General features: G+C 37.9%; 1 protein-coding gene across 1 annotated transcript in view; it reads left to right on the top strand.

Annotated features, from left to right (window-relative positions):
- Positions 1-26,198, top strand: part of ARID2 (AT-rich interaction domain 2) — a 105,154-nt gene that overhangs the window by 77,699 nt on the left and 1,257 nt on the right. The window contains exons 13-20 of the mRNA XM_037387396.1: positions 1,825-1,959; positions 2,453-2,652; positions 3,015-5,872; positions 13,479-13,627; positions 19,129-19,267; positions 19,367-19,452; positions 23,712-23,835; positions 23,919-24,010. Of these exons, the coding sequence (XP_037243293.1) occupies positions 1,825-1,959; positions 2,453-2,652; positions 3,015-5,872; positions 13,479-13,627; positions 19,129-19,267; positions 19,367-19,452; positions 23,712-23,835; positions 23,919-24,010 (3,783 nt within the window). The remainder of the gene's footprint in view (positions 1-1,824; positions 1,960-2,452; positions 2,653-3,014; positions 5,873-13,478; positions 13,628-19,128; positions 19,268-19,366; positions 19,453-23,711; positions 23,836-23,918; positions 24,011-26,198) is intronic.

Genomic DNA, 26,198 nt, shown 5'->3' with positions numbered 1-26,198 from the left:
TGTGGTATCACAAATGGCAGAAAACACTGAAGCAAATATAGAGCGTATATGAGGAAGATTTCAAATGCCTGCTTTGTTTGTGATTCTGCATACTACTTCAGCTGTCAGTGTTGAATACTGTTATTTTGTACTTGATTTTCTTCTGGTTAGTCTTAGATGGATATGAACTAGTGAGAAATAAAAGCTAATATCTAGTCCTGAAAATCCTCTTTAAATACTTATTGTGCTGCCAAAAAGAAAGAGGAGGGACAACACAAACTGAGAGCAGAGGAGTAAGCCCCTTCCAAGCATTTTCATCAATGCTAATACGGAGTGCCTTACATTCATGTGCATTTTCATGTATGTTTTAGTCATTGCTTCCTACTGAGAGAAATGGGAAAATGAGTAAATCACAGCAGTAGAATTTAGAAAAAGTTACTATCTCTTGGAAGCAGCAGAAAGACAAGGTATTTAATTTGACCTTCCTGGATATATTATTAGCCAGCTTGGCCTGAGTAGAAGTCCTTGTAAGTGTGTGTGACCACTAGTCACAGTGTGTGACGCTAGTCACAGATCCTATTTCACCATTTCAAGTCCTCAGTATCTTCAGTTTGCTGGTACAGTGTGTCAGTGTGTCAGCCTAATATGACATACCCAACTGGACAGTCATTTGTCTGATATGCTGAATTTAATTAATACCTAGACTTGCTGTTATGCAGCATGATCTCAGTTTTTGTAATAATAAAATGGTAACTCAGCTGCAGGAGAGATGGCATTATATTTACTCTTTACTGATCATGAGAGAACACAATTTGAAGAATGTAATGATTTGATTTTTCTCCTTTGACACATCTAGTTATATTGGGAGTGTAGGACTCTACAAAGGAGAATACAGTGTATTTATCCAAAATGTTAGCACCATATAGTAAATGCCGGCAATTTAGAATATATTTCTATTCTGTCTGAGCCTATATGCTGGTACTGGTATTTCAGCATTGTGTCAGTTATTACTTAGCTCCATTTGCTGCTGGGGATGAACTGCTCCCATGTCTCTGGGTTGGAATAATGGATCTGAAAGAAAAATTAAACTAACAGAAAACATTTCTTTCTCTCACAGCTTCCTGGTTGAGGGTTGGATGGTCTGTGTGTTTGTGGAGAGTCTGTAGGAGATACAAATTCTGCCTTTCCCTGGAAATTGAATGTTAGGCAGAACAGGTTGTTCAAGGATTTTATTGATGTCTGTGTAGTGTGGGACTCTAGGAATAAGAGTGTGTTTGTGTGCCTACTCTCTTAGAATCCCAGTTCCTTTTCCTGCCTTCCCACCTCTGTAAGAATAGCAGGGTTGAGATTGCTATTCTATTTCTGGGTTTACTTTTATTTTAAAGTAAGACTGCATTAGCAGATCAGTTAACAAAATCTTGGTTTTGGTACAAATGTTGACTTCTGAGATTTCTGATGAAGAATTAGCCGGCATTCAGTCACCTTTTGCTAAAGTAGAATCATTAAGAAGTAAGATTAGAGCTGTGGGGAGGAGACATCACAAAATCCTTTTTTGGTTTTGTTTCTGAATATACAATAAAGAAGGCATCTGTAGAGACTGTTTTGCATGTTAGATATGTAAATAAGATCTTGCATGTAAAACTGACTGCATGTGTTAGGGTTCCTATGTGTTGAATCATAAGCAGTGAGAAGGCAAAAGTATGGAACAGACAATGTACTAAAATGCTATTTCCATGCTGTTATCCAGTCTCAAAAGTTTCTGTGATACAGACAGAAGTGTTTTAATATCCCTTTTAAAAGTACTCTTTCTATATTTTGCTTCATAGTTTATTTTTTCATCCTCAGGTTGAATGCACATTTTGAAGTGAATCTTGATTGCTCAGTCTCTCGAGCAGAAATGTACTCTGAATACCTCTCTACCTGTAGTAAATTAGCTCGAGGTGGAATCCTAACATCAACTGGATTTTATAAATGTCTGCGGTAAGAGAAAAATTTGTGCAACAATAAAGAAGCAATTGTATGTGCTCAATACTAACCTGTAGCTTTAGATTTCTTTGAGAAAAGATCTGCTGAGTTGAGTTTGAAAGACATCCAGTTTTTGAATTTTAATTGAAACAAATGTTTAGTTGGGTTTTTTTTAATAAAATACTTGAATAAAATAGAATTTTATTCAGTTCTGTTTCAGGATCTTTGATAGGGTCCCTTCTCGGCTTATAGTACTTCTCATTCTTTCCAATGTGGTTTTTGGAGGTATTGCAGTTTCCACTTGGCTTGTATAAGTTCTTGGCCAACCATCTGGTGGAGCCGCTAGTCCACAATGATTAATATTCGGATGCTATTGGAGAATCCTACTATATTGCAAAGATGCAGGCATTAGTGCAGTTACTCTGCACACAAGAGCAGCTACTTAAAAACATTGTAAGAGGGTTGAGTTACTGTGTTTATTAACATAGATTTATGTTGTGTTTGGTAGAACTGTGTTTCCAAATCATACAGTGAAGAGAGTAGAAGATCCAAGTAACAATGGTCAAGCACATATACACGTGGTAGGAGTGAAAAGGAGAGCTATACCACTTCCCATTCAGATGTACTATCAGCAGCAACCAACTTCGTCTACCCCAGTTGTCCGGGTTGATTCAATTCCTGATGTGTCTTCGTCTCCTTCGCCAGCAGGTTCTTTAATTAATTAAATATCAAGTATTCTGCATTGATTCCGAAATGACAATAAAAGACACAAGTTTTTGAAAATAGTTTGAAAGTGTTGAAAGTTGGGGCCACATGTTTTGGTTGATTTTTTTTCAATAATGTTAGGAATAGTATTACAGTATGTACTTGCAATGCCATTCTAATATTTGACATGTAAACTTGTCAGTGAGCAGACGAGCCATTGTTGCAGCATCATTAATTCAGATGCAGTATAGCTGAGAAGATGAACTGCTTCAAATAGAATTACAAACTGGATTTAAAAAAAAAATATGTTCATGTGTTTTGAAATAATTTTTACTTCCAAACTTTTACTGTGTTTATTTCAACAGGAATCCCTCATGGGCTACCAAGCGTAGGAAATCACTATCAGAGGACCCCTATTAACCAGTCTTCAACTTTGACAGCAACACAGATGTCTTTTCCAATTCAAGGTGTTCATACTGTGGCACAGACTGTTTCTAGAATTCCACAAAATCCTTCTATTCATACACAGCAGCAACAAAATGCTCCAGTGACTGTTATACAGAATAAAGGTCCGATACCCTGTGAAGTAGTGAAGGCCACAGTAATACAGAGCTCTGTTCCCCAGTCTGCAGTTCCTGTTACTATTGCTGTAGGAGGAGCACAAGCTTCTAACCAAAATCACAGCACTACAGGACAACAGCCGTCTGTTACTGTTGTTAGTTCTCAGACATTGCTTCACCACCAACCTGTAATTCAACAGCAGTCTCCACTGCACGCAGTGGTACCAGGACAGATACCTTCAGGCACTCCTGTTACGGTCATTCAGCAAGCTGTACCTCAGGGTCATATATTTGGCAGAGTACAAAACATACCAGCATGCAGTTCAGCAGTTTCACAGGGTCAGCAGCTTATCAGCACATCATCACAACCTGGACAGACATCATCTCAGCAATCCTCTGCTGGTAACCAGCAACAAGATACAGTCATCATAGCACCACAGCAGTACGTCACAACCTCTGCATCTAACATTGTTTCTGCCACCACAGTTCAAAATTTCCAAGTAGCAGCTGGGCAGGTGGTTACAATTGCAGGTGTCCAAAACCCACCGACATCTAGGGTAGGGTTTCAGAATATTGCACCAAAGCCTCTTCCGTCTCAGCAAGTTCCACCTGCTGTGGTACAGCAGCCGATGCAGCCACAGCAGCAGCCTCCACCACCATCCCAGCAAAGCGTAGTGATCGTAAGCCAGCCAGCTCAGCAAGGTCAAACGTATGCACCAGCCATTCATCAAATAGTGCTTGCTAATCCAGCTTCTCTTCCCACTGGTCAAACTGTCCAGCTGACTGGACAGCCAAGCATTACTCCATCTTCTTCACCATCCCCAGGTCCGGTTACAAATAATCAAGTCCCTACAGTTATGTCATCTTCATCTACAACTCCTCAGTCAGGACCCCCTCCTACTGTCAGCCAGATGCTTTCTGTAAAGAGGCAGCAGCAGCAGCAGCAACATTCACCAGCATCATCGCAGCAGCAGGTACAGGTACAACAACCGATACAAATGCAAGTTCAGTCACCACAAGCTAATACAGGAGTTGGCCAGCCTAACTCTGGTGAATCTAGTCTGATAAAACAACTGCTTCTTCCAAAAAGAGGCCCTTCAACTCCAGGGGGGAAGCTTATACTCCCAGCTCCACAGATTCCTCCACCTAACAATGCAAGAGCTCCTAGCCCTCAGGTGGTTTACCAGATGGCCAATAACCAGGCACCAGGTTTTGGAGTTCAGGGACAGTCTCCAGCTCAGCAGCTGCTAGTTGGACAGCAAAATGTTCAGCTGGTCCCGGGTGCAATCCAGTCCCAAGGGGCAGTACAAACAGTACCCATTTCTAACCTACAGATATTGCCAGGCCAGTTGATCTCAAACAGCCCAGCAACTATTTTCCAAGGAACTACTGGCAACCAGGTTACGATAACAGTTGTGCCAAATACGAGTTTTGCTACTGCAACTGTGAGTCAGGGAAATGCAACTCAAATCATTGCTCCAGCAGGAATTGCAGTGAGTGGAGCACAGACAGGAGTTGGGCTACAGGTGCAAACACTTCCAGCTACTCAAGCACCTTCGGCTGGACAATCACCGTGTACTGCTGCTCCCCCATTTAAAGGTGATAAAATAATTTGCCAAAAGGAGGAAGAAGCAAAGGAAGCAACAGGTTTACACATTCATGAACGTAAAATTGAAGTTATGGAGAATCCTTCCTGCCGAAGAGGAGCTGCAAACACCAGCAATGGGGATGCAAAAGAAAATGAAATGCAGGTGGGAAGTCTTTTAAATGGGAGAAAGTATAGTGACTCCAGTCTACCTCCTTCTAACTCAGGGAAAACTCAGAATGAGGCCAATCAGTGCTCACAAGTCAGTAATGGGCCATCATTAGAAATGGGTGAGAACGGAGCTCCTGGAAAGCAGAACTTTGAACAAATGGACACACAGGAAATTAAAAGTGATTTGAAGAAGCCCCTAGTTAATGGAATCTGTGATTTTGATAAAGGAGATGGTTCTCATTTGAGCAAAAACATTCCAAATCACAAAACTTCCAATCATGTAGGAAACGGTGAGATATCTTCAGTGGAACAACAAGGGAATTTGGATGCCACGCAGCAAGATACTGCCAAAGGTGATCAAGGGGAAAGAATTTCTAATGGGCCTGTATTAACTTTGAGTAGTTCACCTGTTGTAAGCGGTACACAGGAGGCTGCAAAACTGTTAACCCAGCAACTTAGTGGTACCAACACTGATTTACCTAATGGACCTCTAGCTTCAAGTTTGAATTCAGATGTGCCTCAGCAACGCCCAAGTGTAGTTGTCTCACCACAATCTACAGCCTCTGTTATACAGGGGCATCAAATCATAGCAGTTCCACACTCAGGACCTAGAGTGTCCCAGTCTACCCTGTCATCCGAAGTTCGGTCTACTAATGGCACAGCAGAATGCAAAACTGTAAAGAGGCCAGCAGAGGATAATGACAGGGAAACTGTTCCAGGAATTCCAAATAAAGTAGGAGTTAGAATTGTTACAATCAGTGACCCCAACAATGCTGGTTGCAGTGCAACTATGGTTGCTGTGCCAGCTGGAGCGGATCCAAGCACTGTAGCGAAAGTAGCAATAGAAAGTGCTGTTCAACAAAAGCAGCAGCATCCAACCACATATATACAAAGCATGGTCACACAGGTATGTTGCAGTGTTCTTTTTACGTTTATTCTAACTATGATTCTGACTAATACTGTGAAATAACACGGGTGGAAATGTGAATTCAGTTGATACCTCTTGCGTAGTATTTAAAATACTCAGAAAATTATGGTTTCTGTTCTTTCACAGACTAAAGTTCTAATAGTTTGCATACTTTTTCAGTGCCAGTGACAGCAGTGGAATTTAAAATAGTTTGTAGCTTGATAATATGCAGTAAGGAATGAACTTCTGCTCACTGATTTCTTCCTTAAAGGATTAAGCATTCTGAAAACAGCAATGGTTTGTTGTATGGTCTTGTAAAAATGTCAGTATTGTTCTGCATTTTATTCTTGGTCATCATTGCTTATGGAGGGGTGAAGATGTTTTTTGCAAGTTAATCACCACAGCTGCGTCTGGCTTGCTGAAATGAGTTGTCATTCTTGCATTTGAAGGTGGTCTTCAAAGCCTTGCTTCAGGGGTTCACTACAGTCAGGAGAAAGTATTGTTTTGTAAATTTGTTGAAATGTTTATGTTTGTTTATTACAAAATATTTTTAATGTTTATTGATAAAAAAGCGTTGTTTGTTTGGGGTTTTTTCCTACGTGACAGACCTTGGAGAGTGCTTTTTTTTTTCCTGTATCAACTTCTTTTTTCACTATTTGAAAGTTCTTACTCCCTAACACTTCAATAGAAATGAGGTATAGCCATCATTTGTATGAGTATTAATTAGTACGAATAATCGTATTTGAGATTAGTCCAGTCTCTAGAATTTATTTTAGTTTTGTACAGGGACAGAAAATCCCTTTCAAAACACCCACATTCTTAACCTGAATAGGAGCAAAAAGAATCGAGTGGTATGTCTGGCAGTCACAGAGTTCTGACTGACCAGAGAGAAGAAATGAAGTCTTGAGTGTATGTTAGTGCATTTTGACCTTGAGGTAAGACAGGTCTTTTATTTCTTATCTTCCTTCTTTGTTTGGTTAGTTGTGGTTTTGTTTGGTTTTTGAGGAGGTGGCAGGTATAGACCTTAGGGACTTAAACAGAGCTAGAACTCAAAATTCGACAAGTGATGGCTAATGCTACTTTTTTTTCTGTGTCAAGTTAAGTTTCTGTTGAAAGCTCTTTTGACTTTATCTAGTTGTCAGAAATCAGGACTAACAGTGAACAAGTTTTCTTTTTTTTTTTTTTTTTAAAAAAAAAACAAAACTGTCACACCACACAGAGTTATGTTCTTAAAATGTCTTTGAACTCACATGTAAGTTTTCCCTTGGGTTTTATCAGAGAGGGATCTGTATTTTTCTGGTATGTTATGTATCATTGTCCTTACTAGAAGTTATTTGAACAAAATAAAAATGACTGTTAGCAGCATAGGGACAATGGGCTAAATTGTAGCGTGGCTATATTAGCTATGCCTTGCTTTTTACAGTGAGCGTCTTTAGCTGTTACACAGTTTGAATTTCTGTTATAGCTTTGCTAAGGATTTGGCTGAAATAGAAAATGGTGTGGCTCTGTCTCTGGGATGGAATAAATACTATATGTGGTTATTTATTCCCTGGACATATGGCTGACAAGAATTTTCAGTTGTGTCTCAAAGCCATTAAACTATCAGAGTTTCAGATTTTTTAGAAGAGAGGAGTAATACAGTTAACTTTCATTTGTATTAGATAATGTCATTCATGATAATAGAGGAAAAAAGAGAATTTTCTTTGCTGATAGTTTCTCTTTTATGCTGTCACTAATACCACTATCATTAATAGTTCCTACATTTTCCATTACCTGTACAAACAGAAATATTGCTAGCTGGGTTTGCTGTTCAGTACAAATTTGCAGATCAAGGTAACTTGGTTTAATGTCTGCTCCCATGTAAGTTAGCTCATTCTTCTGTCCGTAGAATGCACTTCCTTCCTTCAAAATTACAGGAATGTGGGAGAAAAGGAGTTAATTAATTTTGATCTTGGTGAGTGATCTGATTTGTTAGCTAATTGCCTTAACCATTACATATGTAATAATACATAGTACAGTACATATAATTACATGTGATTACATATCATGTGTACCATGATAATGCTAAGTACTGATTTATAATAGAACCCGCTTTATAGTGCTCTGTTCAGATACAGTGAACGTTGTAGTTTGGCTTAAGGCTTTTAAGGATCTTTACCACTCCTTTAAAAGTAATGTGTTGGACTATAAACAGTACCAAAATCATCCTGGCCAGTTTTGTGTTTGTTTTGTTTTTTTAAATTTTCTTTTTGTTCTACCACCCCACCTCCACGCCACCCAAAAAACTCAACCAAACAAACAAAAGGCAAAAAGCTGCTGAGCAGCTGCGATTGCCATTGTTTCTCTGGAAAAGCAGATGTTACAAGATTTCCAATATTGAGTCTGCTTTTAGGAGTATGTTTAAGATATCCAGAAATACTAAGAATACTAAGATGTAGCCAAATTCTCATGAACGCAGTGTGTGTTTTACTGATTACTTCTTTTGAGGTTAGACCCTGTGTAATCTCTTGTTCTCTCTCTCCCATTTCAAGAGTCGTCCCTGTATAATAAGCAGCTTCGTTGTCCTTGACTTCTTGAAAGGCAGCAGCTAAGGAACACTTCTTTCATTTGAGTATCTGCGTTGTTCTATCCACTCTGCAGTACATAATGTATTGGCTGTCTTGCAGAAGAAATAGGGGAATGTGGTTCTTACTGCAAACAGTGTAAAATTTATTATAAATACAACCCAATGGAGAAGAACTGTGAGGGACAGGGAATAAAGGGATATTAGCTATGGCAAAATTACATAGCTGCTGAAGCTGTTAGTGAGTGATTTCCTGTTTGCTTGTCATCTTAAAATTTTATTTTAAACCAGAGCTTGTATTACAGAGAAGTGAGAAAAGGATAGAAGAAGAAAACTTGTAATAAAATTAAAACCCAACAGGAAGGCTGGAAAACGAGATGCAGAGGACAGAAGAGGGAGGAGAGTATTGCTTATGCAACTACAGCAGGATTAGTTGTCATGAACGGCAGAGAGAAAGGAACGAACCTTGAACTGAAGATCAGGAAGGGCAGACAAGTAGGGGAGGAAGGGAACAGTGACATGAAAACTAAGGAAAGCAAGAAAAAGAGTGAAATAATCTTTAAGGGAATGTAAAAGTTAGGAGATTATTTGTTTCGTGGTATGAATGGTAGTTTGAAATGGGCTGGTTTTATATAGTTGAGGGGAAAAATGTTGATTTAAGTGGCCTACTAAAATAATGAAAATTGTATACTTGCCGTTTATGGGACGCCCCATGTAGTGCTATCAAAATCCAGTTAGGCAGGTACAGGTATCATCTGTGTATAACCTGTGACTATTCCTCATTAATTGTACACCTCAGCAGAGCTCATTGAAAAACAACTACGTATATACTGGCTTTAAAGATTTTTCTCTTTATTTTTTTGCATTTATATAAAGAATTGGGTTATGGGTATATAGGTTATGTCACAAGAGGAACATGTGATACACACGATGTTGTAATTTTTTTCTTACATCACCGTCTGTATTTTGTAAGCTCATGAAATGTACTCTGAGAGGAGACAGAATTGGCACTTCATTAACTTCCTTTTATTTTGGTGTTCTGTGTTCCTGGATTATTGCTTTTTTGAGGCATTGTGGTGCACCAGTGGATGAAAAAGAAAGAAATGAGCAGTTATCTACCTGTACACTTTCTTTTCTTTTCTTTTCCACTTTTTCTTACTCCTCTTCAAACATCTCCAAAACATTTGTTGAACATAGCCATGTTGGTTTGTCCCAGTTGGTTTGTGTTTTGAAGGAATGCTCTGATGTCACACCAAGTTCCTAGAAGTGTGCAAATGTGATTTAAATTGCTTTATCTGGCTTTTAAAGTAATCACTTCCCTGCTTATCGATGTTATCCCCTCATAAACAATGCACACCCATTTCTTTTGAGGCTGCCCACTTGAAACATGCTTGTGTGGAAATTCAGGTGGCAAAACCTGTGAGCATTGCCTTAACTATTTGTGCCTGCTCTCTGTTGATTGGGAAGCTGAGAATTACTATGCACCAGAAAGCAGGTGTGAAGCTTCAGGAGGTGTAATTCATTCCTAGCCACAGAGCAAATGAGTTTCTCAGCTGGAAGCACTGAAATATGGAATCTCTATGCTTTTATTGCGCTTCACTTTTGATGCACACTGTTGCAATGAGACTTAAACTTCAGTAATCTAACAAGAAAAGAACATTTTTTTTTGTGCCTACGCGTCCACCTGACCCCTTTCTCACACTCAAATCCTGCTATATTCATTTTCAGTTTATAGGTTACCTTTTTGTGGATGTTCGTTATCATGAAGCTGAAAATAAAATTTTGCAATTCCAAACTGTAAATCCTATGATACTTCAAAAAATACTTTTATAATAATGATTTATTATTGAGTTAAATGTATTTACTGTGGAGTGCATGTACTAATGGTGGGAGGAAAAGTGCAACATAATGCTTTGAAAGCTGCACATGACTCTGTATGTCAGCAGGACCCCTGTCACAATGGGATGCAGTGTGTACTCTTGGTGATGGCACAGTAGGCCTTTTAAATAAAATGGGCAGGTGTCATGCTAAAATAGCATTATTCATTAATAAATACACAAAGGGAATGTCACCGCTGATTTTGTGAAATGGTGGTGGAGGCCATTTCTGGCCCCAAGGCATAGAGTTTGTTATTCTTACCACGCAAGCAGCTTGTGTGCCCAAATGGAGGAGCTCTTGTGCATAAAAATAGATTAGTATCTTTTGTAAACAGTCCCTTCTAGGTATCGGGCAGCTCTTAGCTTTAGTCTTAGTTTTCATGACTATGTCAGACGCCTCTCCACCCAGCCCTAAATATCTCAATCTAAAGTCAGCCATTCTAGTTATGAAATCTCCTTTTGCGTATTGAAAGTAGGCTGTAATATCTGTTCTCTTAAGTAGACTGTACAGGCATTAAGCGTTTGTATTTATGTAGTTTTACGGAGTTCAGTGCAAACCATGCTGACATAGATGCTGCTGCTAGAGGTACCTTTCAGTCCCGAGATCCAGTGAGATCTGTTTTGCAGAAGCACTAAGTGGTGCCAGTTGCAAATCATATCATGGAGAAGTCTAATCTGATTATAAAAAGATGTCATGAAGTGCTTTCAAGTATTGGAGTACTGGGTGTTTGCTTTCTTGAGGAACCTGGAATCCTTAATGTTTTTGCTAGAGGAGGAAATTTAGTGAAGTCTTTATGCCATGGGGAAATCTTTTTCAATGTTACTTCTCCCAGAACGACTTTATTAGAAAAAATGAAATGTCTGTCATAGTTCTCTATGTTAAAGAAATAAGTGAGTTTACATAATCGCTGTCTGTCAGTACTCTAAACAAAGTAGCATATAGCAAGTATTTCTAGGTACGTCTCCAGAAAAAAGGAGTTTTATTTCTGAAAAAGACTATACCTAATTTTAGTGATGGCCTGTGTATCATGCGTTACTAAATTGATACATGAAAATAGAGGAGGGAAAAAAGCAGTATTTTTGATCTCTTGAATAAAGAAAGGAAAGCTTTGAGGTGTTCAAACACAGAACTTAAGTTTCTAAAATAAAAAACAAATGTGTCTTTGCTTTACCTGTTGATTGTAAAATACAGTCAGCACAGTTGATAGGCAAGCAATAGATCTGACTTAAAAATAACATGAAAGTTGTAACTGCCTAATGCTACAAGTTTGAGCAAAGCTATACTTTGTAGTACAGCAGTAATAAGAGAATTCTAAACAACAACAACAATTATTGTACACATTTCAATTTATCAACTTTGGAACAAAGATTGCAAAACAAGCTACCAGTGACACTTGATTATTTTACTTTCAGCTTTACTTTAAAAACACCTTGTTAAAGAGATGTTGATCTTAAAAGGCTCCACTTGTGTTTACCTTTTGATATATTGTGAAGATTCATTACCCAATCTGTAAAATAGCCTAGAGATCTTTAAAGTCTTTGACTTTAACATCATTGCTGACTTCAAACTAATTTGTAGTTAATGACTAATGGACTCAAGAGTCCTTTTTACAGTTTTTCACACTTGTAGATCACTGACATTATACAATAGTTGCGCTGCGTTCAGGAGTTTTGCTGAGTGTTGCCTTATTTTTGTCAGGATTTATGCTTGGACATGGGAAGCATATTGGTTTTGATCAGGCTTTTTTTGCTGTTATTTTGGTCATGTTAATGTTGTATGATCTGTGATAGTTATTAACTTGTGTGACTATTAGTCCACAGTGCTGAGAGAGCAACTGGAAGAAAACATAAGATCAATATGCAAATGAAATGTTAAAAGTTGTGCTTAACTGTTTGTTTCTTTACAGTTAACATCTAAAGCTATTCAGTTAACAGAGCTGTAAAGATGTAAACAGTGTGCATCATTTGAAAGTGCTGCTTTTATAATATTCTTAAACACAGACTTGAAAGTAGTTTTGTTTGGTCTTTTTAAAATGTGTTACATTCTTTTCTTCCCAACTGTTAGAAAAGGAATGTTAGGACTTCATTCCTAGATAATACTCAAAAGCTTAAGGTTTTTTTTATGGTCATAATCTTCATAAATGTTTTGTTGGCCAGAGCCTTCCAGGAAAAAAGAGAAACAGTATTCTGACAAACACTCTTCTGAAATAGGAAGTCCAGTGTTTGGTATCTGTTGTTCAGGGAAAAAAAAAAAACCCAAACTAAAAACAAACGACAACATATTTTGGCTTTGGTTTTATTTTTTTTAGGTCACTTTTAACAGCAAATACAAATTATCGTAAAATAAGTTCTTGTAATACTGCAAGGGAGCAAGGGGAACATCCTTTTCCTTTCTGAAATGTTTATATTTCACTGCATAAGAGTTGTATGGCATGTTTAGGCATTCTGGGCATGTCATGTTCTATTTAAAGGTACATGAGCCGGCTGGTTTTACAAGAGCTTGAAGAATTATATAATTTGCCAAGTTTTATAAGAGAAAATGGTGTGTCATGGTTTGAGCCTGCTGGTCTTCAATAGTGTTTCTTAAGCATTGTTCAATTTACTTTTTCTTACACACTGTAATACAGGCTGATATGTACTAATGCAGCAGTTCAAGAATTCCACAGATGCAGCACATAAAAAACATTTCATCAAAGGGCATAAAGCAGTTTTAGATGTATCAATGCTCATTTCACTTCTTCTAGCAGTATTTTCTCCGACATTTATATAGGAAAGCAAACTACTCCCTGTACTGATGATACTGCAACCCCTTGAGCTTGCATGGTTTTGTCTTTTCTTAAGAACAAATAAAGCCTTTGCAAAACAGTGTTAACCTTTGCTTCACTAGTGTCCCTGAGAAATTCCTTTGCAGTCATAATTCTGTATTTAATTTTGGGCATAAGGTTTAGTAATTTGAATATTAGAAACTCCTGCATAAATACTATGGTGTGAAGGTTGTATGTCCTTCAAGTTACTGTGTCTGTTAACACTTATTCAGAGTTTAAAGTGTTAAAATCTGAAAACTTGTGGTAAAGTTTAAAACAAAAGTTTTTTAAACAAACAGTAAAGTGTATGTGTATCCTGGAAATAAGCCCTGTTTTAAACTGTGGTTTAACTTCTTCTACAGAGCACACCTGCAACGTCGATACCAACAGTGCAAGTACAGGGCCAGCAGATCAATTTGCAGCCGCCTTCATACACTGCAGCAAGTCAGCATGCAGAGCAAATGAAAAAACCTGGACAGAACTTCATGTGTCTGTGGCAATCTTGTAAAAAGTAAATGGCTCCTTTATTTAACTACTTTTTACTAATATGTAACAGATGCTTGTATATAGAAGGTGATTTTAAAGTTCTATCCATTCTGTTTCCTTAAGTTATGTTATACTTTGTCAGTGGGGAAAAGAAAAAGTGAAAAAAAGTGTTGAGGAAGCTGAAGCTGAGATGGGGGAGTGCAAGACATTTAACTGCTCTCAGTTATACATCAGAGCATAACATGAGGAGTATGTGGCTTTCTTGTAATATATTGATTTTTCAGTAATAAAATATTGTCATGTAGTTAAGTTGAAAAGAAAAAAAAAATCCTAGCCCTGAAGCTCGTTCTCTGTGTTGCAAATAGTTAACTGTATTCCAGTTACAAATCGTGTCTCAATGTTTTCTTATGTTTTCAGCTTTTAATCTTTCTTGTGTTTCCAGTTTTGCAAGGGCAGGGTGTTGTACTTGTGTGTCTTGGTCAAAGTCTTATTTAAATTATGATTAATTTTAGTAATTATGACACCATTTGTGTGCCACAGGACTCCATTGTCACAAAAGGAAATAAAAATTAACTTAGCCTTAAGACTAGACAGCAATGATTAGATATTTTTTTTTGATTTGTCGTTGTGGTCCTTGGACGAGAGAGGAGTAAGCTAGCAGACCTTTGGATGTCGGCTTATAAAAACATAACCACCATAGTTACCAGTATATATGTCTTGACACTAATTTTTAAAATAGGTTTGTGAGTATGTTTAGTTTTCAATGAAGGGTGCGGATTGGTGAAACTAAGGTAGTTGTCAAATAGCCACTTTGAAAACAGTGAGAAAAATTGCGTACCATTTAGGATGGGCATGAAAAAGGGTGAGACAAAGCAAAGGGAGCCTAAAGACAAGCTTATTTGGCAGAAAGTTGATGTGTAGACATTCAGAAAATTGGGATGGAACAATGGAGAAGTTTGAATGTTTGCAACTGATGGTGAAAATGAGGCATTTGAACAGAATTAGAGGAATACTGAAGGACAGTTAATCTGTAGACCCCTGAAGCTGTGATTTTTTTCTTTCATTCCTTACAAGGAATAGGACTCTGACTGGTACTGTAGAGATCTGGTGCTTTTTAAATCATTGCCCTGTTTTCACCTTAAAAGTGCTTTTTTGTTTCTTAGGTAGGTGATACTTATCTATGCAAGAAATACATTAAAGTTTTACTTACTTTTTACTAATAATTATAACCATAGAGCCATACTCTACTGGCTGCACAATAAATGCATGAACTCCTGTGTTGGTACAAAGGTGGGCTGTACTGAGCTGGAAATGAAAAGTTGGGGGGGGGGTTGAGCAGAAGCCTTGCCTATTTATACCATCTTGGAGAGTTTGCTGAACTACAGTTTTGAAGCATAAGTTAGTCACCAACTTTCTTCTATGTCTAAAGTTATGTAGGATGAGTTGTGTAGAGTTGAGGTGACACCTAACCATGGAACAAGCTGATACCACATGTGAACTAGGGTGTGAATATATCTTGGGGCAGGAGGAGAAACAATACTCTTATGATTGCCTTACACTATCGGGTTTTTTGTAATTATGTCTTAAAATCTTGTTCCAGTAAGTTTTCCAGAGGCTGAAGGGCTATGGGGCCCATATTTTACAAGTTGATCTCAATGTTTTATTTTCAAGATACTTCTGTTGCTTTACTTTCTCCTGTCATTACTTACTGATTTTTGTTCATGGTTAAATTTCATTATTTTCAGAAGCCTTCAGATTTTTGCACATGGGTTGTAATCCATGTGACACACAGCTCTTGTTCTTATGTTTTCTCTTGCTGTTAAAATACTTACTTCAGTCCCAGCCTAAAAACAGTTTAGATAAACATTATACTCGGCATTCTCTGCGGTAAAGAGAGAACCAAAATTTTAAGTTAGCATCTTACTCTAATGTGTATTGTTATTCATATTTCTTCAACAGCCTGATTAAAAACAGGAGTATCAAATCTCTTGTAGGCTTCCTGCTTCTAACAGACATAAAGAAAAAAAAGAAAAATCTGGACTTACCACCTGTTACTGTAACTGTTTTATTTCTAGCTCTCGGTTTTGGCTGTTTTTATTGAGTTGTTTAAACAGGAAACAAGATTCTTTTGAGTGGGTTGTTAGTCTAAGTGAACTTTGCCTCCACTGCTTGGTTTCATTCGTGATTGTGTAGCAATCCCCCCCAGCAAAATTCCCGCCCAGGTATTAAGCAGGCAGGTTCATCATAGTAGAATGACAAAACAGTGTTTCTTTCATGGTGTTCACAGTTAACCGGCAAGATATGACTGGAGACAAATTTGAAACAGTCATTTGCAGCTGTTTCTCTATGCGTGTTTTTTAGCTTAATTCTCACAACATCTTAGCATTGAGTTTGCCTTCCAGGATGTATTGCAGAAGGCAGTGAAAGCCTTAAAAAACATTTTATTTGGAATCAGAATAAATATGAATAAATAAAATAGTACGTTCTTTTCCTGCCTGCTAACCTGGCTGCTTCAGTCGGCAACATTCCAATGGTGTGGGTGCGGGTTCTGCTGGTTTGTTGTTTAGAGCTGAATTAGGAAACATTATACCAAGATTTTGAAATAAAATGCAGCAGATTTAGTGCTCCCTGAAGACCACAACCAGGTCAGGCCCAAATGTGCAAACAGTTTTAGTGATTGGCCTGTGGCAGATGTATTTGGGTTTAGTATCTGAAGTGGAAGTAATACTCTAAAAGGTGTCAGTCAGTGTGCTACTTTGCATTGAGGATGTAACAGAAAGTAGGTGTTTTCCTTTGAAGTTCAGCTGTCTGCAAGTACCACTAATTATATTCAGCTTAATTTAAAAGCTGCTATTTTGTTTCAAGGGTAGGCAGGAGATGTCTGCTCTTGAATTGCTGTGTGTTTAAAAAGTGAATTGGAAATGCGATTGAATCTCTGCTGCCTGTCAGGTCAGCTACTAGTTTAATGTTCTGTTCAGCAGCTGAACAAAATAATTTAGAAATTAAGTGGGAAACAAGAGTCTAGACTGAACTGACCATATTCTCAGTACTTAAGCTTTTTTTTTTAAAAAAAATATTTAGTTGTTTCTGTAAGGAAAAATGGTAGTAAATTTGAATCTTCTTAGATCAGTGATTGAAGTATAACACTGAATGTATTACACAGTGAATGAATCAACATAGCTGACATAGCTTTATTTTCATAAAGCCTTGCCATGTTGAATAGAATGTTTTAAACTACATTTTCGGTTTCACTTATGCCATGAAATTTGTCATCTGTGCCAGGAATTACTCATAAATATGTTTGTGTCAGGCTTAAGTTTACATACTGACTTCCCCTTTATTGTGGAAAGACATGTTTTTGTCCTCTGAAACATCAGCTTTCACTGTTGAGCCGATGTAGTTGTAAAACTTTTTTTTTTTTTTTCTCCCCCATTTCCTACTACGGGCTTTCTGGAACAACAGCAACAGGCAGGTATTTCTCCTTCCCAGCTTCTCTTCAGTAAGAGCTGGCTGGTGTGGAAAGGATAAATGATTAAGAGAGTAGTATTTATTGCCTGTGCAGGTGATTACTGGATTACAGATGGTTATTGCAGTAGGATTTATTTTGTAACTAAGACTTGTCTCTGGGTGAAATTAGCTCTTTGACACCTTTATAGGTTCAGGTAACAGTGTCTGTACGCTTAGGCCTATGTATCGATTGCAACTATGTTTGCCTAGTGGATGCTATTGAAATGAGTAGTAGGACATGGAAGGAGATGGCTGGACCAAAGCACCTACTGATCCGCTATTCATATACTGAGAGCAGTGAACCTGTCCATAAATGACTGCTGGAGGTTTAAGATGTTGCTTCATCCCTGGCTGCTTGCTGAAGTCTCTGATGGGAGGTCATCTCCCTCTTGGCACTGTTCAGCCCAGTGAGTTCAGTCAAACACCTTAACACAAAGACTTTGCTGGTCAGCTGAAACTAATATACTGGCAATGTGAACCAGAGCGGCTGAGGTGGTTGCATGTGTCTCCTTCAGTAAGACTGCTGCGCCAGTGGCATCTGTCCAGCACGTGTGTGAAGACAGCTGGTGGTAATGACTTCCCAAATGGCAGCAACTAGGTTTCTAGACCTCTTCTGTCTGAGCCTTAAGTGGTTGTTGATGAGCTAGGTTAGTTGTATTGAAATAAATTCTGAGCAGCGAAGTCTTTTGTTTATTTTGGCTGGTTTTTCTCTGTTGAAGTAAGGGATGCAATTTGTAATGCTTGAGATATGTTTTAAGGTGTATCTAGACTAAAAAAACCCACCCAACTCTTTGAGTCATTCACTATTTTAATTTAATATTTTTTGAAATATAGTGATTTTCCATTACCATCTGATATATATAACAATAAATAAATAATTTTGACTATGTGACAGTTTGAAAATACAGATCTAAGGACTGTTGGTTCATTAGTATTTTGAGGTGGCATTCACAGTGAGTCGTAACTTTTCTACCACTTCTGAAATGGAAGAAAGCTCTTAGCAGGCTGAGCTCACTGTAAGGCATGTCACGTCTTTGCTTTTACCAAATAGAACATCCAGAAAAAGAGTATTACAGGGCCAGGCATAGGATAACTTCATCTTTTCTATTGATGCAGAAGCACTTAATTTGCTTTGGAGCTGTAAGCAGACAAAGTGCTTAGTTTGACGTTTTGAAAAGTAATTTTCATTCAGTGAAATACTGGAACAGTTGCCCAGAGAGGTGGTAGGTGCCCCATCCCTGGAACCATTCAAGGTCAAGTTGGATGAGGCTCTGAGTAACCTGATTGAGCTGAAGATGTCCCTGCACATTGCAGGGGGGGTTGGACGAGATATCTTTGGAAGTCCCTTCCAGCCAAAACTATTCTGTGACTCTAGGACGTAAAAATTGAGATTTAAATGAGGATGTTATAAAGGGTCACATAAGTGACGTTTTTTGACTTCTCTGTACATCAGGAAGTGATACCTAGCCATTTCCCCAATATTTAGAATTCAGGTGCTAAAGATCACTGATTTTAGATGGATCCCTTATTCCATCAGTTTTGGTAAGTGTGGGGTATTGAGAGCAAATAGGATGAATGGTGTGCATCTCTTTTTTCCCAGTTAGAGTTTTAAATGGGGTCTGAGTGTGACTGCCAGTAAAGAAGGAAAACAGGAAAAGGAATACACAGAGCTTGACTTTTTTAGTTGTTTATAGTATATTGCTGTATTTTGCTTATATTGCAGAGAATGGATTTGTTGGAATTAACATGCATTATTTCTTTGGTAAAGTAAAAACAGGAAAACAGAACCATGATAATTTCAGTCGGATTTGGCAAAATAATAATACAGTTTATTGGTAGCTCACTCGTAATATGTGTACATGCTTTTCCTTTTAAAATGTTATGACTTTTCACTTATCAATGCATGTCTTGTTTTAGAAAGTAAAAATGTTTAACCAGTATGGGTTTATGCTTCTGATATTTGCACTTTACCATCAACTGGGAAAAAACCCTTAAGCTCCCCTCCCCATCTTTTTGTAGGTGGTTTCAGACACCATCACAGGTTTTCTATCATGCAGCAACTGAACATGGAGGAAAAGATGTCTACCCAGGACAGTGCTTATGGGAGGGATGTGAACCTTTCCAGCGGCAGAGGTTTTCCTTCATTACCCATTTACAGGTGCAGATTTTCTTTCACATGTTACTTCAGAAAACAGTAGGTATTCCATGATAAAATTTCACACACCTTTCTCACTGTTGTTCTCTTTTCCCCAAACAGGATAAGCACTGTTCTAGAGATGCTTTACTTGCAGGATTAAAGCAAGATGAACCTGGACAAGCAGGAAATCAGAAGCCTCCCAATAAGTAAGAGACCTGAGCCTCATTAGCAATAGAGAAAATAAGAGAACTAGAAATTACTGGAATAATTTGTGTATTTGTAAATTGGCTTAAATAAGTGAAACTCTCCATCTGTAGAGTCTATAACAGTGATCAAATTTGAGGTCCATTACAGTAAGATGAAATGGGGAAAAGAGGGAATAGATTCTCACGTGGGAGATGTGGTTACAGTTGCCATAAAAAGAACAGGTAATTCTTTAAGGTATGTGGGTCAAAACTCTGTGATGAACATTGTTCTCAGCATATTCTCCTGATTTTTACCCAACTGGACAGCATTTTGTAACTTCTGTTGTAACAGGAAAGTGCTTGTAATCCAAATGGAAAGTTATTTGTTGTGTACAGTTCAGCTGTTTCATGCAGCTGAAATGGATTGTCTTGTAACTCGCTGTATTCCTTCCAGTTTTGTAGTCTAAATTTGGGCTGATTGGTGCAGGGTCTCTTGTAACAAACTTTCTTTTAAACAATCAAACAAGATAAACAGCAGCACCTCTGAGTCTTCTAATTTTATGCTGCCACCTGGAATCAGCTTTGGCTTTCCTCTTCCCCAAAATTATTTCAGGCATCTGGAATTAATATTGGAGAGCACAAGTCTGTTGCTGTGGGGTTATGGGGATGGTTATGTTAATGTTGGAGTTATTCAGTGTTCAGTTACTTGTATAAATGTATTAAGACTAGGTCTTCATTAGTAACTAACTGGAGTGTCTGTTGTAAGCTAAAGACATCGTCAGTGGTCCCAGGCAGGTTTTTGCAGTCTGTTCCGTGGCTAGTTAAATTACTACCAAGCTGCTGGAGGCAGCAGAGAAGCTGGATATGAAATCTGAGAAATCTGGTTTGGCAGTCCTTTTATTTTTTTAAGATAAACTTCTTCTTAACATACACTTATAATTGCTTTATGGTGCCTTGTTTCATTACGCTGAGCAACATTCAGACCTCTGAAAACCACAAAATGAGGAATGATGGTAATGTAGTTTAAATACGTGGTAAGTGGGAAGCATAGGGCTGATACCATGTACTAGCATGAGGTGATCCCAACTCTGCCTTTACAAAAATGTTCCATCACACAGATAACACATCCCATAGCTATGTGTCCTCACAGGCTGCTTTAAAATTGGCACAGGTACTCATATTAGAAAAAAAATTCACACATTCCCTCTTCTAAGGCAGAATTCCCTTATTAGATCACATTCAGAAAGTAGGGCTTTCTATGCTGAAATATTGAGACTATGATATCACAAGGTAGTAAGGATGTGATTTCGGAATACAAGTTGAAATAAGAGCAATCCACTACTCAAAGTAGGATGTTTTGACCCTGCCATCTGTTCTTCTTGTGGCTGTGCACTGCTTATAGTAAGAGAACTAGTTTTAGTTTTTGTCTGATTGTATGGTAAATCAATTCTGTTTTTAAAAAACTAATTATCAAAAAAGTGGGTTTGCCAGGTGAGTGGACTGTACACGCTTTAGTCAGTTGAACACCAGTATGAGAGGTGAGCTGCAACAAGATCAAAGGATGAGACCTTTCTCTTTCAGCACTCGCAACAGTTAATACACTGAGCTGTTTCATGAAATGATAGAGCTTCCTTGTCTGTTACTTTTACTCTCTTCTCTCATGATTCTGTTACTTCTTTTTTTTACCAAAGAAGAAATCAACGGGAGTATTTTGATTAAGCAGAATGTGTAACTCTGTGGCAGTGCTGTAAGATTATGTGGGTTATGTTTGCACAACTGAAAAGATCATCTAGCTACATGAGGAAAATGAGACTTGATAATTTGCTTTCCAGAATCAGTGACTTGTCAAATGAAACCCTAAGCTTGCTCCAACAGGTCACCTCAAGCTGGCTTACATGGTCGTGTCTGAAAGCTGATTTACAAGGTGTTGGCTTAATTTACTTTTTGTTGAGTCTCAGAAACTTGTCAGATATATCAGCATACCACTGATAGTCCATATGACTAAACTCTTGCATAAAGCTGAAAGAACTTAAAAAACTGGTGCTGAGATGAAGCATGTGTTAAGCTATCAAGTTTTAGGCATTAATTAGGCTAACTTTCCTGATTAATCCCTTGCCATTTAGTAAAACCACACCTGCCTCAGAGAGTGCAGACAGTGTTACTGGTGCTGGAAGTAAAATCTGTGGCACACAGTGTAACATACAAGAACCCATTCTCCTAATCATCGTTTCTGTCTATCATAACAACATACATACTTGAAAAAATCTGTAATGGCTCTTGCTGGAAGAAGGTGGACAAAGTTAAGCTGCATCACAGAGTTGGCTGTGTACCTCAGTTCTGTATTTCTTTGCTTTTAAGGTTATATTATATTAACTCTTCCTCTTCTGGTTTTCAGAGGTAGCTGAATATTGCATTCTGGAAGCTCAGGTAGCAGTAGCAATTAACTGTTTGACTGTATTTGAATCTTTTTGGATTCATGTGAATTTTTTTCTTTGTTGCCACTGAAGCAAAGGTGGTAGCCTGAGCTACCAAAAATATTCTTCATGCACCGTGGGAGTGGGGCAGGAGATAACTTCAAATGACAAGATGAATGATATGGTTTGAAGTTAAGCTGATAATATAATTAAAGAAATTCAAGAAATCTAGATGTTTCTTGAGGGAGGTTGTTGCCCACAGGCACAAATCAGTCTGCCTGATGTCTCAGTAACTTCTATCAATTTTTTGTCCAAAATTAAGAAGAGAAGGCAATCTTTTCACATCTTCCTAATTTCTTGCAGTTATCCCTTTTCAGTATCTCTAGAATCAAGGCAGCAATACTTCAACTGGCTAAAATATAGTATGGTGGCTGTTGAAGAGAGACATTCAGAACAGCCTCCATTGATGAATCCATGTTCTTCTCAATATAAGGGAAACAAAAATGTTCCAGGAATTAAAATTGAAGATGATAATTCCTTTACTGTGGTACTCAGTCTCCTATAAACATATTTCATTGCCCAGCAGTTTCTTAATTTAGCCCCTGCCCTTCTCCCTTTCCTTTGTATAGGCTTTCAAACCCTTATTTCCGTTCAGAGGAAGATGACAGTGTGATTATGAGCTACGTTTTTAGGGAGGAGTCTGTCTGTTATTACTTCTTAATTTTCTGTTTTGTGGTTTTAAACCACTCGTATGAACCTTTTTCTAATTTTTAACTAGGTTTCCATGTGTTAGAATTTCAGGTTATGAAGAAAGTCTCGCTGAAGAGAGAATTCAACTTTTTGTTCTTAAAATATTCACTTACAGTGAAAGATGCCTAAATAATACTCTCATGAGCTTTCATTTAAAAAAAAAAATGGAACATTTACATTTGATTTTATGCTACCCTTGTATGTAAGCACTACTTGCACTTCTAATCAGGTTCTACTAGGGTATTAAAAGACTTCGTAATAACATTGTTAAATATACCAAAGTGCATTGATACTTTTCACCATCGATAGTGCAAAACTATCTTTTGAGATGCATCGTAAGTCTTATTACATGAAGATGCATATGTATATATTCTAAACTCTAATCGTATGAGTTAATTTCAAAGTTTTATATGAAATACAGCTTTGACTTCAGTGTTAATACTGAAAATGGAAAATTTTCTTCTGCTATGTTTGTTATTTGTACCAGCTTTATGAAATACGCTACTGAATTTATTAATCTGTCTGAAGGCTGCAGATAATTGGTTTTACAAATGTTTGATCTCATTTAACAATTAGATATTTTATGTCTTAGTTCATAACTTAAATCATGTTACTTTTATATTACTCCTCACTAACCGCAGTTAATAGGTATCTTATACTGTCTTAGTGTTTAATGGTCCCTATGAGCTGTATAAAGTTTTAAGTAGCTATATTTTAAGGACGTTCTGTGGCCAAATCTCAGATGACATTTGCATAGATGCTATCACAGTTCCTGTGAAAGCCTGTCATTTCAAATAGCCACTTCCTGAAGCGTACCTATGTCATTAGTGCAATATATTACTTTTCCCTCACAAATGTCATGGGTGATGAGCAGTACTTCTTCAAGAGAAGTGTTTTTTCACATTAAATAAAGCCTATGGCTCTTTGGAAAGCTTTGCAATAAGGTTTATCTCTGTGGAAACAAAAGGCTAATCATATACCAGCACCAAGTATTAAAGGATCTTCGTGTGTCTGTTCAGATAGGTTAAAGAATTGTAAAATAAATTTTCAGAGTTGTTAATCTTGTAGAAAGTGGTGCAAAGCTTATTTTTATTAATTCTGTCTTTATTAATGTAGGCAGCCAGCTGCAGGGGGTACTGCCTCTACTCCCAGAGCACAGAAGGCCATTGTGAATCATCCGAGTGCTGCCCTAATGGCATTAAGGAGGGGATCAAGAAACCTTGTCTTCAGAGATTTCACAGTTAGTATTGACTCAAGTATTGGATAGTAATTGTTGCCTGCTACTACAGGGCTTTTACTTTTTTTCTCTCTTTATTTTTGTAGGATGAAAAAGAGGGACCAATAACTAAACACATCCGATTAACAGCTGCCTTAATATTAAAAAATATTGGTAAATATTCAGAATGTGGTCGCAGGTAAGCATTGTATAATTCTTCTGATACCAGTGGGCATTGCTGTTTCAGTTATTTTAAGTACCAAACAATAGGCAGGTTTAACCTGTCCTTTAAAAAAAATAAGTGTATTGACTACAGTTTCTCTATCAGTTCTGTACTGTTTAGTTCCCTACATAAATGCTCACCATCATCTTACCTGTGACAGTATTTGTGATCCAGCCTTTTGAAATGTGTCTGGTGAATTTGACAGGTTAATGTTTTGGAGACAGATGAGAAAGACTTTGCTGTGAGTCTGTCCCTTTTCCTCCTGAAGGCAGTACTGCGTGACTCCGAAAATTAATTCTTCTGCCAGCAGCTTCCCATTGGCAGTACCCTTTTGCCTCAGTGTGAGAAAAGGGCAAACGAGCTCTTAGGAACATTTTCTTAGGCTGTGGAGTGACACACAGTTGCGTTCCGTACTTGCTGTGTCTCTGTTGCTTTCCCCTCCAAACTCGGATTGACTCTCATAAATGACTCTGTCAGGTTTCCTCGCGCTTGTAGAAGATCCTTCAGGAATCAAATAGACCAATACTGACTTGTGGTACTAAGTAGGAAATTTTCTTTATGATGCAGAAGGAGTAGTTGTTACTTACTGTGACAGTAGTTACTACACATGCTGCTTCTGCTTTTTCCAAGAACTTACAAGCTGAGTGTTTTCTTGGTTTTGTTTTGCATTATTTCAGCTTCATCATAGCGGATGTAATAATTTTTAATAAGAATCTATTAATTTTGTCTCTTTCTTAAAGATCTGTCAATAGGGAGGAATTTCATAGTTGTAGTTCTAAACAAAAGTTCCGATACTGGTTATAGAAACCCTCCTGCTGTCTTCAGCTACCTAACTAGGGGTTGTAGTGAAGACAGAGACAGACTTCTTGGAGAGCCTGGTGGAAAGATGAGGGGAAATGAGCAGAGGTTGCAGCAAGGGAAATTCCGATCAGGTATCATGGGGGGTGGGAAATAAATATGAAAATCTCTCTCTCTCTCTCTCTCTCTCTCTCTCTATATATATATATATATATATATATATATCTCTATCTCACAAGAGTTGATTGAACATGGTAACAGACTCCCTAAAGGGGCTGTGCAGTCTCTATCCTCTCAGATATTCAAAGGCCAACTTGATATTTGTGAGCAGAGTGATCTCACTAAGGACTTGGACCACGTAACTTCCAGAGGTTCCTTTGTAACCTTAATTAGTCCATGATTTCCGTATTCTCAGATGTAAGAAATCTGTTGAAGTTTAGATCTTTAAAGTATTAACTAAGTATTTTTATAGCACTTTTCTAATGATTCATTCTGAATATTCTTGCCTTTTTCAGTGTTAAAAACCCACAAAAAGTTCCATTAAGTCAAACATGGAACAAGTTTGATAGTAACTTTACTGTTACTTTACTGCATCCTTGGCTGTTTTCCCCTGCCCGCTCCATGTAAATATGTATTGCGTACACATCACAGAAATAGTGTTCCACATGTTGATAAAGTGTTGGTGGGATTTTCAGTGCTATAGTATACCCTTCTTCTGTGCAGGTGTTGGTGTTACTTGTGGGCCTCGATAGCCTGAACTTAGTTTTTGCCGTCTTAAGTGCTCAGTTTCTCTCAAAAGATGCAAACAAGTAGATACCGAACAAAAGAAGGCTGTCTCCTCTGAAAGCTTTGCCTCAAATTCACTTTTTTTTAAATTGAAGAACAGGGTTGAAGATTATTTTTGAAGCGTGTGTGTTGCGGCTTGTCCTGAGAATTGACTGATTGCCTTAATAATTTGTGCCACAACTGTCATGATCATGAGGGATGGTGCCATCTCTGAGGCAGGGTCTTCAGTTCTGATGGTCTGCTGGGGAACTGGGAATCCTTACTGGAGTGACTCGGTAATTGTGGGCAGAAGCTTTCTTAGTTACTCGACCCGCATTTGCCCGAGTCTCTCATGATTAGTTATATCCACACTTCAGTTATTTTTACTTTAACCCAGTAAGCTCAGGTACTGCTAGCAGCGTAGCCAGCAGTGCCAAACCTGCTTCAGTATTGACCTGATTTCTTGTGTGGCTCAGTTTCGTTCTGAACTCCTTGCTCTGCCGGCTACACCAGTAGCAGTGACTGTTAAGTTGGAGCTGGTCCTGGCAGACTGGGGAAGTTGTTCGTCTGAGGTGATAACGGTTTTATTTCATTTGTGCAC

This window comes from Falco rusticolus, chromosome 5, assembly GCF_015220075.1.
Source record: "Falco rusticolus isolate bFalRus1 chromosome 5, bFalRus1.pri, whole genome shotgun sequence".
Classification (NCBI taxonomy): Eukaryota; Metazoa; Chordata; class Aves; order Falconiformes; family Falconidae; genus Falco; species Falco rusticolus.
The sequence above is the reverse complement of the archived record's forward strand: the minus strand, read 5'-3'. Positions and strand labels throughout refer to the sequence as shown.